The sequence below is a fragment of the Empidonax traillii genome, unplaced genomic scaffold (genome assembly GCF_003031625.1).
Source record: "Empidonax traillii isolate 1590-97213 ecotype Southwest subspecies unplaced genomic scaffold, ASM303162v1 scaffold604:size387904, whole genome shotgun sequence".
In the NCBI taxonomy this organism is placed as follows: Eukaryota; Metazoa; Chordata; class Aves; order Passeriformes; family Tyrannidae; genus Empidonax; species Empidonax traillii.
The window spans coordinates 261,571-274,294 of record NW_020955797.1 but is presented as its reverse complement, the minus strand read 5'-3'; the positions used below and the strand labels follow the sequence as shown (position 1 = coordinate 274,294).

Sequence of the window (12,724 nt, the reverse complement as noted above, 5' to 3'; positions counted from 1 at the left end):
GTTGGTTTTTAATTGTTTGATTAGATTCTGAACAATAGATGAGAAATCTCCAGAGAGCCATACCTACAAGTCCTAGTTCCAGATGGGTGGATTATTTAATGCACCTCTTTACTAATCTACCCACTTTTTTATCAATAGTACTTACAACTTCTCCAAGCTGACCATATGACTATACTTGGGAAAAGTGTGTGGCAGTTAAGGTGGTTGAACTGAGAGGCTAAATCACATGGGAAGTGCAAATCAGAGATGCTGGTGAGGCAAATAAAAGAACTAAATGGACACGAGGAGCAGGAATGGTTGGAAGGAGCAGGGACCATACATAACTATGCCAGTGAATCAGAAGGAAGAGAATAAGATTATTTTACTATAATCAGACATGAAAAGTATGATAAGAACCCATGAAGTTGGAAGATGAAAACAGAGAATTGTGCTCAACTTGTTTCAAAGAGCCAAAAGTCAACTGGAGTCCACTTGAACCTAAACTGCCTGAAATAATATCCTGTGGGTAACCCACCAACACAGTGGGTTAATACCAAGAAGCAGAGCTGAAATGATTTTACAGATATGGAGGGATTTTCTCTTGCGAGTTGATAAAAACCAGACATTCAATCTTGTTCTTCATTACATAATGCTAATGTTTTTTTCTGGGAGATGTATTCATCATTTAGAATGCTGCAGAAAAAAAACCCACAAAACTCCTAAAGAAAACTCAAAACTTGCACCAAATGATGATGTTTCCCTCTTACACAGACTGCTGTGCTTTCAGCACATCACTGCATTAACCTTCCCTAGAAGACTGGATCAGATTGAAGTTTCTACCCGTTAGGCTTGAGATGTTCATTACTCTGGGTTCACAGCATCAATAGATAAAGCTCTGGTATTAACAACTGTGACTGACAGCTGCTCTCCTCTGCCTAGTGTTACTTTCTGTAATAATTGCAGAAGAGAGAAACCGAACTCCCTTAGGGTCTGGTCTGAGCCAGTTGGATACTTGCTTCAGAAATTAAAACTATGCTATCCAGTGAGAAGAGTATATTTTTTTGATTCTTTTTTCAGGAGCATAGCTGTATATGAAAGAAAATGTTCTCTCAAACTCTCAGAGTTTGAAATAATAAGCTTACATGAGGAAGGAACATTGCTTAATCAGTTTCTAGTGGGTATCATCATGTAATGACGTTGAACTCATTTTCTGACATATTTTGAGAAAAGCATCATTTTGATAACAGAACAAGTATATGTATACCTTGAAGAATGTTCCATGACTTTTGTCTGGAGAAGGAAAGTTTAAGATATGGCAGGAATTTTCTTTCACACTAACTGATTGAAATAGGTTATTTTATTCAGTAAGACAGCCTTGTTGAAACATTGCTAAATACTTTGTAATTAGGTATAAACATTAATACATATACCGACATATATGCATATATATAAAAACTGAAACATATATATTTGTCTTGCAGGGGTTGATAAGCTGATCCGTCATTTACACAAACACAACATACCCATGGCTGTTGCCACTAGCTCGGGTGAAGCCTCATTTCAGCGGAAAACAACCAGACACAAAGACTTTTTTGGTCTTTTTCATCATATTGTGTTGGGAGATGATCCTGAGGTGAAGTGTGGCAAGCCACACCCTGATCTGTTTCTGGTTTGTGCAAAGAGATTTCACCCTTCTGCACCTCCAGAGAAGGTAAGAAGAGGAAGGGACAAATTCAATTTAGGAATATTCTCTTTGGGCTATATTTGGATTTTTTTTAAATGTGATAAATACTTAGATTAAATTTAATATAAACATTATAAAAATCAGCAAATTCTGTTTTCAAAGATGTTTGGGCTGTTGAAGGAAGAGATTTCCCCCGCACTTTGTAATGTGTGTTTTTGTAATGCTGATTACTCTGTTTTACTACCCCGTAACATGCAGTAATAGAAAAGTGTAATAATTCTCTGCTGTATAAATAAATCTACAATCTTAACTTCACTATTCAAAATTTGGAAACAGTTGTTTAAGCATAGTTCAGTGTATTTTTCATACATTCATAGCTAATTTATCTCTTAAGTGTCGAAAAATTAAAGATGGTTCTTTGTGAAGAGGGCATATCTTTTTCTTAAGCCACATCTGTTCTCTTATATTGTAAATCTCTGAGATCATATTCTTGTTTCTGATTTTAAACTATCAGTTTGAACAATCTTTCTCCAAGAGTTAGGTGTGTTTAGTTTTCTCTCTTGTATAAAACTTTCTAAACTTTATTCTGAAATAGAAATCTGCATGGAAAATATTTGAAAGATAAACTGAGAGTTGTTAAAATAATGTCTTCACTTTTATTTTAAATTAAATTCCCTTTTCCTTGGAATATTTTTCTCTCTTCTCTGTCCCGAGTGGAACGTAAGTTCTGAAGTTTCAGAATTTCATTACTGCAGAAAAATGTACTGCCTACTAATTTTAGGGAGTAAGTTTAGGTAGATTAGATTGTGATTACTATTCTCTCAGCAGGATTATTGAGGAAAAAGTGGCTACACAAATACGTATGGAATGATTAACTAATTCCTTAGCCTTTTGTACTTCAAATTCTCACCCAGAGTCTAAATGGTATTTTCATTGCCTGAGAATACAATGTGAAATAAGTTTGATGCAGTGTGGTTTACTGTTGAACAGTGTTAATCAAACTGTGTTTGGGTTTTGCTTGAATTTTTTTTTTTCTGTTGCAAGTTCTCAGGACATTCTGTATATGTGCATCAACTTCATTTGTGAGCTTGCATGTTCAGAAAAGATGCAACAAATGTACCTAAACATGTTCATGCTCATGGCATAGTAGGGACATGGTAGATACTTGTGTGAGTAGTCCCTGTAAGACTTGTTCCAGATGTTGAAATCTGAGTTGCAAAACTGTAAATCTCACCTTAGAGTTAGGGAGTTATGAATTTTGAAAGTGTAATATTCAGTTCAGAGCAAATATTGGGAAGTAGCCCAAGGTTTTAGAGAGAGGAAGAGAGGAGTTGAACACAAGCTTAAACCACAGCTTAATATTTTTTCATATAAAAATATTCTTCCCTGCTTAACTGTATGTGTAGGGAACAAAAAATCAGAGTATGTTCCTGTAATGTTGTATGGTCTGGTTTTTTTTCGGAAACAGGATGAGTTGCATAATGAGTACTTTTTAATTGGATGTAAGTGTAACTATTCTGTAATTCAGAAAAAAAAAGAGCAGAAAGTATTCATAATTTATATAAAGCTGGGTTGTAACTGAATGTCATCGGAGTTAATGGCAAATTAACTATAATTTCATGTGAGGAGCATAAGGACAGTTTTCCCAAAGCCCTTAGTTTATTTGGCTCTATTTTAGAAAAGTCACAAGGTGGTAATAATTAAAAAATACAAAAACATTAAAGAACAGCCCAAAAGCAAGCAAAGAAAAACCAGTGACACTGTTGTAGATAATTTTTTGTTCCCTTAGTTATGTTAGAAATTAAAAAAAAAAAAAATTAAAGAAAACAGTATCATCTGTATTACACCTAATATTTTTAAACTATTTTAAAGGTATTTTGGACAAAATTAGAGATTGTATTTTTGTTTAGGTTTGTATTTTTAATTTTGTTAACCTTTTTATTTGAAGAAGAACATAAATGTTTGAATCTATGTTTTTCCTCTATATGAAGTTTACAGCATCAGCATTCCCTTAGTGCAGATTAAATTCAACTGAACTTTTGTTGGATCTACAAAAATCACAAATGATGAAGTGTGGGAATTTAGCACAAGCACAGAACTCTCAAGAGGAAGAAAAATATTTCATGTGATATATAAATGGATATGATATCTGCTTTACTGTCATTGAAGGATGTCACAATTGTCCATCTGGGAATTTCTTAAATGCTGACCTTTTGGTTTGCAGTCTTTGGTTAACTAGAAACTTAATATGCATGATGAAACCATAGCACAGGAATTTCAAACAAGGTACACCCTGCCAATTCAGCCTAGGTCTTGCTATCTTGTGATACGTGAAGCATCATATGAACTGCCAAAACTAGCAACAATGCACTGTCATATAAATAATTAATTAAATCAGTCAGGTAATCAAAATATGATCTGGAGATTAAATACTAGAAAACTTACATTTTTCTAAAATTTAAATTTAAAAACATATACTCAAATTTCTGCTCTCAAATGCACAGATGCAACTTGTATGAAAACCATCTGGAGTTGTACATATGTAGAAACAATGTGTTCTTGAATATTATAGAAATTTCAGGCCAGAATGTTCAAAACACTGTGTTCTTTTTCATACATTTTATTTAGACAGTTAAATAATACTTTTCATAGTATTATTTTTATTTGGATTTTGGTTAGGGAATACTCAACCAGACTGGACATGAGTAATTCCGGGGACCCTAATGGGATACACCTTCTAGTGCTGAGGGAGCTGGCAGATGTCATTATAAGACCACTTTACATACTCATTGATCAATCATGGCCATTAGGAGAAGTGCTCAAAGACTGGAGAAAGCAAATGTCTCACTCCTGTCTTCAAGCCAGGGAACTACAGGCTACTCAGCCTCACCTCGATCCCTGGAGAGTGGTGGTGAAACAACTAATCCTGAAAACCATTTCCAGGCACAGGAAGGACAAGCAAACCATCGGGAGCAGTCACTGTGGCTACATCAAGGGAAAGTCATGCTTTACAAACTTAATTAACTTCTTTGAAGTGACTGGCCTGGTGGACAAAGTGAGAACAGGGGCTGTTGTCTCCTTGTGCTACAGTAGTACTCTCACCCATATGATCCTTGTAGAGAAGCTGTGGGTGAGCAGACAGTGGTGTGTTTTGAAAACTGGCTGAATGGCCAGGCCCAGAGGGTTGTGATCAGTGGCACAATTCTAGCTGGGTGCCAGTGAGTAGTGGTCAATACTGGTTACAGCCCTGTTTAACATCTTTATGACGTGGTTGGAATGAAAAGAAGAGAATACTCAGGGAGATCTTATTAATGTGTAAGAATACTTCAAGGGAGATGGTAAAGAAGGTCAGGCTCTGTTCAGTGGTGCCCAGTGACAAAACCAGAGTCAATGGGCACAGATATACACAAGAGACTGAGCAAATCAAAATGCTTCTTTTTACTGTGAGGGTGGCCAAGCACTTGCAGAGGTTGCCTAGAGGGGTTGTGGAGTCTCCATCCTTGGAGATACTCGAAATTTATCTGGACACAGTCCACAGACTAGATGAGCTCTGGAGGTCCCTTTACGTCTCACTTATCCCATGATTCAGCGATTGACTTCACAGATTTGATCAGGGGAAAAAAAATAAGGAAACAAAAATACTTTTGCTAAACAATATATTTCTGTTCCACTTTAATTCATAGGGCTCACGTTATTAAAAATCATGATTTTGGAATGTATAAATACTAGAATATTTTTTCTTTAAAAGAGTTCATACCAACCTGACCATTTGTGTGTATTTTTATATTTATATATATAGAGATATATATATATATAAATAAAAATTTTCAATGCTATCTTGAAGTTTTATTTCATAATAACAAAAATGATATGCTAATAGATTTAATTTAAATATGACTCGAACTCAGAGGGCTTCAGACATTCCTATGCCAACATTTATACATACTTCCAATACACTTCTGTCATCAAAACCACATAGATTAATGATCTTCCTATTTAAGGATGTTGCAGGCTAGGGCCTTTCTTTCCAGTATTTTGGTTAATTCGCCTGTAGCTTTTCTGTAAAATAAAGGACCTTACTAGTAGTTTAAAAGCAAATAAATCCACTTATATCCACTGTTTAAAAAGAGGAATAGATTGTAGTAATACAAATGGTCATAACTCTCTTATGAAGAATCAATCTGTTCTATTCTAAAAGTTCCAAGTGATGTAAATCATCTCCTTAATTTAAAATACTATATCTTTTCAGTTTCTTCCATTTCTAATTAATTAATTGATCCCATAGTTACAAATAATCTCTGTACCAAATCTAGTGAGAGCTCATTAAAATTTTTTCAGACTGACTAAATGGCATTAGGATTTATGAGTCTCAGTGGACTTTTTTGTGTCACAGAACAGAGAAGTTCAAAGAGAAATTTCTGTGACTTTTTTGCTACAGAAGATGTAGAGAAAGAGCAATAGATTCAGAATGGTATGACATTCAAATATTTTGTAATTTTATTCTGTATTGTACAAATAAAACCAAGGATGAAAAAGGTTGATTTAGCACTTACTGTGACCATAATTTCTGTGAGTTTTTTTGTAAAAAGGATGCTAAAACCTTTTTTTTTATTGTCCCCTTCTTTCTTTTCTTTTTTCTTCCCCCGCTCCCGCCACATTCAACTTCACCATTTTTGGTGTATACGTGTAGTGTATACATTTTACTTACTATGGTTTTCAGATAAGCAGCTATTTTATAAGTGATATTTCTCTTATTCCTTATATATACCTAGAGGTTTAATTTATTAGGAGTACAGAAATTACAGTCATGAATAGCCATTCTAGGTGGTACACTGAGCTGTAAATTGGAATGCCTGCTGTTCAAATCATGTGTTTTAGTCATCATAAATCTGTCCTTTTCCATTTTATAAATTAATTGACTTACAATCTTTCATGAATGTTTGCAATTCACAGATTTGTTATTGTTGAAATAACAAAAGCATGAAATGCAAAAGCACTTGGACATTTTTCAGCTTAGTTTGAATCTACATCAATGGCTGTTTCTTCAGATTTGGCTCATTCCAAGCCAGAGTCTGTCCTTTGCATAGGCCTATGTTACCAACTTTTCCTCATATCACCTTCTAAACAGCTGTTCATGGTATGAACCATTCTGATTTACCCAAGTTCTACTGTCTTATGTCTTTGAACTCCCAGTTCTTACCAGTCATTTTAGCATATTGCTAGATACTTGTTTTTTCCAGGTATAACCTGCCATTATAATGGTCAGAGCATGCCTGACCTAAAGTGTTAGGCTGCATTCAGGAGGACAGATGACAGTTTGTGGTCGATCACTGTTGTTCTCAGACACGGTGATCCGAACAAAGGCAGGTACAGCACATGCCAGTGGCTGCTGCTGCGTGAAGAGAGTGTTGCTCCACAGCTCTTTCTGAATGATGGTGTGTTTTGAGGTAGAAAGCAGAATTTGGGCTTTCTTTTTGAAAGTTGTTTACTGTTTTGTCTGTACTGATATAATTACAGTTCATCAATTAGTTCAAATTAGGCATTTGGTGGATTAGAGCCAATAAAGAACTTCTTGTGTTGTCTGATTTGTTGGTGCCAGCTCCAAGTGTAGCCATATACTTAGTACACTGAATAAAGGTCTGGGATGTTTGAGTGTTTCTGGCATGTGTGTTTCCTTGTTGGATAATTTCCTCACTCTGTGCTGTGCAGTGGCTGGAGAGAGCAAAGAAGTCTCTCCCTTGGCAGAAGTGTGCTGTGGTGGGGATGATGCTCTTTGGGAGGTGGTGGGACTTCTGAGCAACTGATTCGGTGCTATGAGAGATTGAAGCCACTGCTCCTGAGTACACACAACATGCTTAAGTTTACAGTAAAAGCAGAGTTCACTCCCTTAATGAATTTAGATTACGTAGATTTAGATTATGTAGATTTTACTGTTACTGTACATGGAGTGACTGGGAAGTGAATGACCTATGTCCCATCATGCGCAACATGCACTGAAGTGTTGAAAGTGGATAGCAACTGAAATCTGAAAGGGTATATCTACTGGCTTGAGAACAGAATGTTTCCACTTTTCTGCCTTTTAACTAAGATAAGGTGCCAAGTTCAGTAGGAACCTCCCTTTTTCTGATTTTATAGCTTTTCTGAGAAATTAGTTTTTTGCTTTCATGTATTCATCCAAAATTGCCCAGTCTCAACAGCTTGTGTCTTTTTACCAGGATCTAAACATATCTTGCAGTTAGTCTTTTGTAAAGCATAATTGGAAAAGTAATTCCAGTGCATTTTAAAAATGCCAAGAAAAATTCTTCACAGAAAACATAACAGCAATGTGGAAGTTCTGTTTTCTTTTTAAAGAAGATCAGAAGAGAGCTTTGTCCTTGTCTTGTCCACTTTGTGGAATTCTTCCTCAAAAAATTGGGGAAAACATCTTTTTGAGCACTTTTCAACCTGAGAAATTCAGTATTCAGGTTTCCTTGGGCATTGTCCTTGGCACTGCACGATGCATCAGCTGTTCGCTCAGGAAGGTTCTTGACTAGAACTTCATCCTGTATTCATAAAACTTTTCTTCCTCTGCAGTGTGACTGAAGACTTATTTCTAGATGTGTTTTGAGTATTTAGTATATGTTGCTGACCTAGTTCTTGAATTCCTGCTACTATGGGGGCACTGCAAAATAATAAACAGCATTAACTTTTTCCTATGGGTTTCCATTCCTGCTGGAGAAGCTATTGATTTCAGACAGACACTGGAAAAAATTAAAGGAATAAATTATTAATAAACCATACTTTTAAATTGTGTTTTAAGCAATTTAAAGTAAGTAGGTATAGAACAATGTGGGTTTATGTGTTAAAACTCCATCTTGAAATACTGCTAGAAGCTTCACACCTCGGGATGCAAAGAGCTCAGCACTCTAGTGGAATGTACTTTTAATGTGATATACTTCTGAATAGCCTGTTGGCTGAATCCTGCACCTTCCTCAGCTTCTACACACTCTAAGCCTGTAACCTTTACTTGTGTCTCCCAGGCTGGATGATGAGGTCTGTGATTACGAAGCTTACCTTCCAGCTTCGTAAGTGTAACAGACATGGCTGTAGAGAAAAGATCATGAGATATTTCACCAAATCTCACAATCCAGGACTTCTGAAGATATACCTGTCATGACCCACTGGCAGATGGTGTGACGTTGGTTACCAGACCATGTGTCAGGGAACTCGTATTTGTATGATACATTCTTCTTAACTGCAGCAGCCATTAATACTGAGACTCAAAATGTATTGTATAACACTCCCTTAAATTCTTACAATACATTTCCACAAAAAGTGTCAGCTAACAAGCCCTTACTTTTCTACAGTACACTTCACAGCTGACACAAAATACTCCTGAAAAGTTGCTGGCTCACAAGGCACAAGCAAAAGCCAAACGTCCTGGCTCAAAAGCCACAAAGACCTCCACAAGCTTCCCCCTCCCACAGCTAACTTGTGCAGAGTATAGGGTAGAATATGACAGCCGTGTTTTGCTCAAGCAAACAAGGGAAAAAACCAAAGAATATCACCTCAGATCCTACACTGATGCTGCCTCGTGGATGGTGCAAAGCTGGGGTTGCGAGACAAAATAGACAAAAGAGGAAAAAAGGAGAAAAAAGAGAAAGAGGAGAGCCAGATAAAAGAAAAAAAGAGAGAGGGGGCCTAATTTGCTCCCTTTTATAGTTAAAGTGGTGCATGCCTCTTATGTAACTTAGACTACTTGTGTGTTTTGTTCAGGTGTGCTCCGCCAGCCCTTCTCCAGGAAGTAAGCTGAGGGTGGTAACTGAGCAGTAGTCTCGATGAGGAGCAGGAAGTTGGCTCAGAACAGCACTGCCCTACCTCCATGGGATCTTCTCCTTCCATCACCTTTCCTGCAGCAATACTCAGAATGCTAGAGACGAAACATGTTTATACCTGGTCCTCTACACTACTATACACAGGGATCTTTTCCATAAATCCATAATAGGCCACTATTTTATATTTACAAGATAATTAAAGGAAGGAGATTGTTTGTTGTCGGGGGTTTTTTCAATTATCATGCTCTCAGTTCATAATTTTTTATGATTTTTATAATTTCATAATTGATTTTCTTCCTCCCTCTCCTCCTGAGGCACGTGTGGACACACAAGCACACACCCACCCTCTCAACATACTATTCCCCCTCCCCCTACCCCCATCATGCTGGTAGTCTTTATTATATATTTGTGGAAGAAAAATTAGATGTTGGATGGCTTGAAAGTAATTTAGCTTTTAAGTGTTCCAGACGTTGCCCTTGTTGCTGCAGTGCATGTTTATTTATGGATGTATTTGTCTTAAGGAGATGAAAAAAGTCATTGAAATTCTGTGCAAAAAGTAACCTGGTCAAGGTTTGCTTTCACTTAATGTATCTGATTGGAAGAGGAAGGAAGGATTATAATTGGTACTTAGTCTTTGGGGTACCCTACTTTGGGGGGTGGAGAGGCAGGAATAATTTTTTTTTTCCTTGCATTTGTCTTGATAATGTATCAAGTAGCTGCTAAGGGACTTGATGAAATGTGATGCAGAATAATAAATTATGCTCTGCAGCCTTCTTTGCTTCTACGTGAGGTGAGTGTGTAAGCACAAAGAGACTAGTACACCTCTAAATTCAAAAAGCATTATATTCAGATTAGGAGGTCACTGGAGATGCGTTGCTAATTGTTTTAGGGAACTCATTATGGATATTATCACATATTAATTATGCATGGTAAGTAGGAAAAAGAGGGGAAAATCCTTATTTTATGATAAATTTTTCACTGAGTTATCTCTTCTTTCTTTCAAGACCTTGAGCGTTTTCTTGGAGATGCCAAACAGCAGTCATTGAATAATTAGATTTTAATTAACAAGAATTTTCACAAAAATGTTTTTAATGTCTTTTGGGTTATAGTAAGTAGGAATAAATCCTCTTTCAATAAGATCTACTGCACTGATCCTCTCTGTATGTGAAGTTACCTTTGTAATTACCCCAGAGCTTCTTGTAGCAATGCTTTCCAACAGTTTCAGGACAAAGAATGAAGACTGAAACAAGAAATTGCATTATTGGTAGCATTTTTTGGTTGCTTCTTTGTAAATTATTGTCATGAGGAGACCTCTGGAAACCTTTGAAAGACTAAAGTCAAATATGTCTTGTTTTAATGCACTATGGCTAGGGGAGGGTGAGTTCATTTTTGCTTCTTTTTTTTTCCAGTTTTTTGTTTATTTGTTTAAGTTACTTGGTTTTCTTGGAGGTGTGGTTGTAGGTAGTTTTCAGAGACCCAGTATACTTGGTAGGGTTCTGCTTAATCTGTTGTGTGATAAAAGAATTTTTAAGACTCTGTCTTTTTGGCACGATTGCAGAAAACCTACATACAAAACAATCAGTTAACACTGGCAAATTATTTATAAACTATCAGGGCAAAGCATTTTGCTCAGAGTGATTGCTGGGTCACAAAATAAATGGACTTATAAGATGATTACAAAGTGTACTCCATAAAGCAATGTTGGAGACTTTTTTTTTTACTTGTTATTATTGTGGTAGGTGTTAGGAAAATAGAAGACCTTGAAGTATATATAAGAGCTGAAGACATGAAGACTTATCTGCTAGAAAAGTATGCTTAACATTTCCATTCCACCATCTTTTAATCTTAGAATAATAGCGTGATTCAAAGCCAAGAAGGAAATTATTCAAGTTAAGCTTCATTAAGACTAAAGTGATTCTGATTTAAAGTAGAATACAATTCCAAGCTGTGGTAGAAATGCTACCCTCCTATTCCATAAAAAAAAAGCTTTTCATGTTTGTCTAACTGATACTGAATAAGGGAATTGCTGTTCGTGCTCAGATTCAGTGTCCATCTTATTCAGTACCATCTCTGATGACAGCTAATACCAGAGGCTTAATAATCGCCTTTTAGCTAGAGGAGGTTTGTTTATCCACTTAAATTCAGTTGCTCCCATATCAAGTCGTCAAAGGCTCTTTTGTACAAAAACAAAACCGAACAAAGCTATAGTAACCCTTTCACAGTATTTGTGGGTTTTCTTAATACTGACGTGTGCCTGGGATAATGAATTCTGTAAATCTTTTGCATATGTTCCAGTGTCAGCTTTTTATATGTTAGGAGTGAGGAAGATAAGAAGTAATTGATCTGCCACTCAGTGTTTTAAGTACTGATTGTCACATCCCTGTTTTATTTTCTGCTCTATAAATAAAACTCTAAAAGAGTCTGTTCAGAACCTCACCATCTGAAAGAGTTGTGTTTGGGATTTTTTGTGGGGGCTGGAGGGGATGGTGGTGTGGTTGGTTTTGGGGTTTTTTCTCCTCATAAGCGTTCTGATTGCATTTCTTCAGACCCTTCCTACCAAGAACGTGTTAACATAGAGTAATGTCTGTGACATATAGTGAATAGTGTAATGTTCTAGAACATTCCAGATGAAACCACTTTATATATATATATATATATATCTGTGAATATAAACAATATACCCACCCAAGCTCTGAGTTTTCACTGAGCTGTCTGCAGCGATGTCCAGTACTTAAACTGAATGTTAGAAAATGTAGATGTCATTTATTTTTTTCTAGATAATGTGTACTTCCTACATTTCTTGACCATTTTATTTCACTTGACACTTAACTACCCAGCAGACTACCAAAGTTCTTAGAGATGTGATCCCAGATGACCTACATAATTTTGTGTCATTAGCAGATTTTGCCAAGCATAGAGATATATGGATTAGTAGTCTATATTTCCCTGAATAGAACTAGAATTATTTTAAAATACATCTGCAACTGTTTTCTTAATTACTGGCACAGTAATGGAAATGGTTTTGTTATTAGTAACTCCTTCAGTTTATAGTTCAGTTACTTCAAGGCTTCAAGGTCTTGCTGACTAGCAAAGACTAGTTGATGAGATTTCACCCACTGCTGAAGTTATCTCTGTAACAGAACATGTTTTCCTCCATCAGGAAATTGTCCTCTTTCTCCTGAACAGATACCTGGTCACAGTGATTCAGTTGCTGTATACAGAACATATTATTGCATCCTGTAGCTCA

General features: G+C 36.2%; 1 protein-coding gene across 2 annotated transcripts in view; it reads left to right on the top strand.

Annotated features, from left to right (window-relative positions):
• PUDP (pseudouridine 5'-phosphatase) overlaps window positions 1-12,724 on the top strand; it is a 65,243-nt gene that overhangs the window by 35,600 nt on the left and 16,919 nt on the right. For both annotated transcript variants that reach the window (XM_027898563.1, XM_027898562.1), the window contains exon 3: window positions 1,461-1,690. In XM_027898563.1, the coding sequence (XP_027754364.1) occupies window positions 1,461-1,690 (230 nt within the window). The remainder of the gene's footprint in view (window positions 1-1,460; window positions 1,691-12,724) is intronic.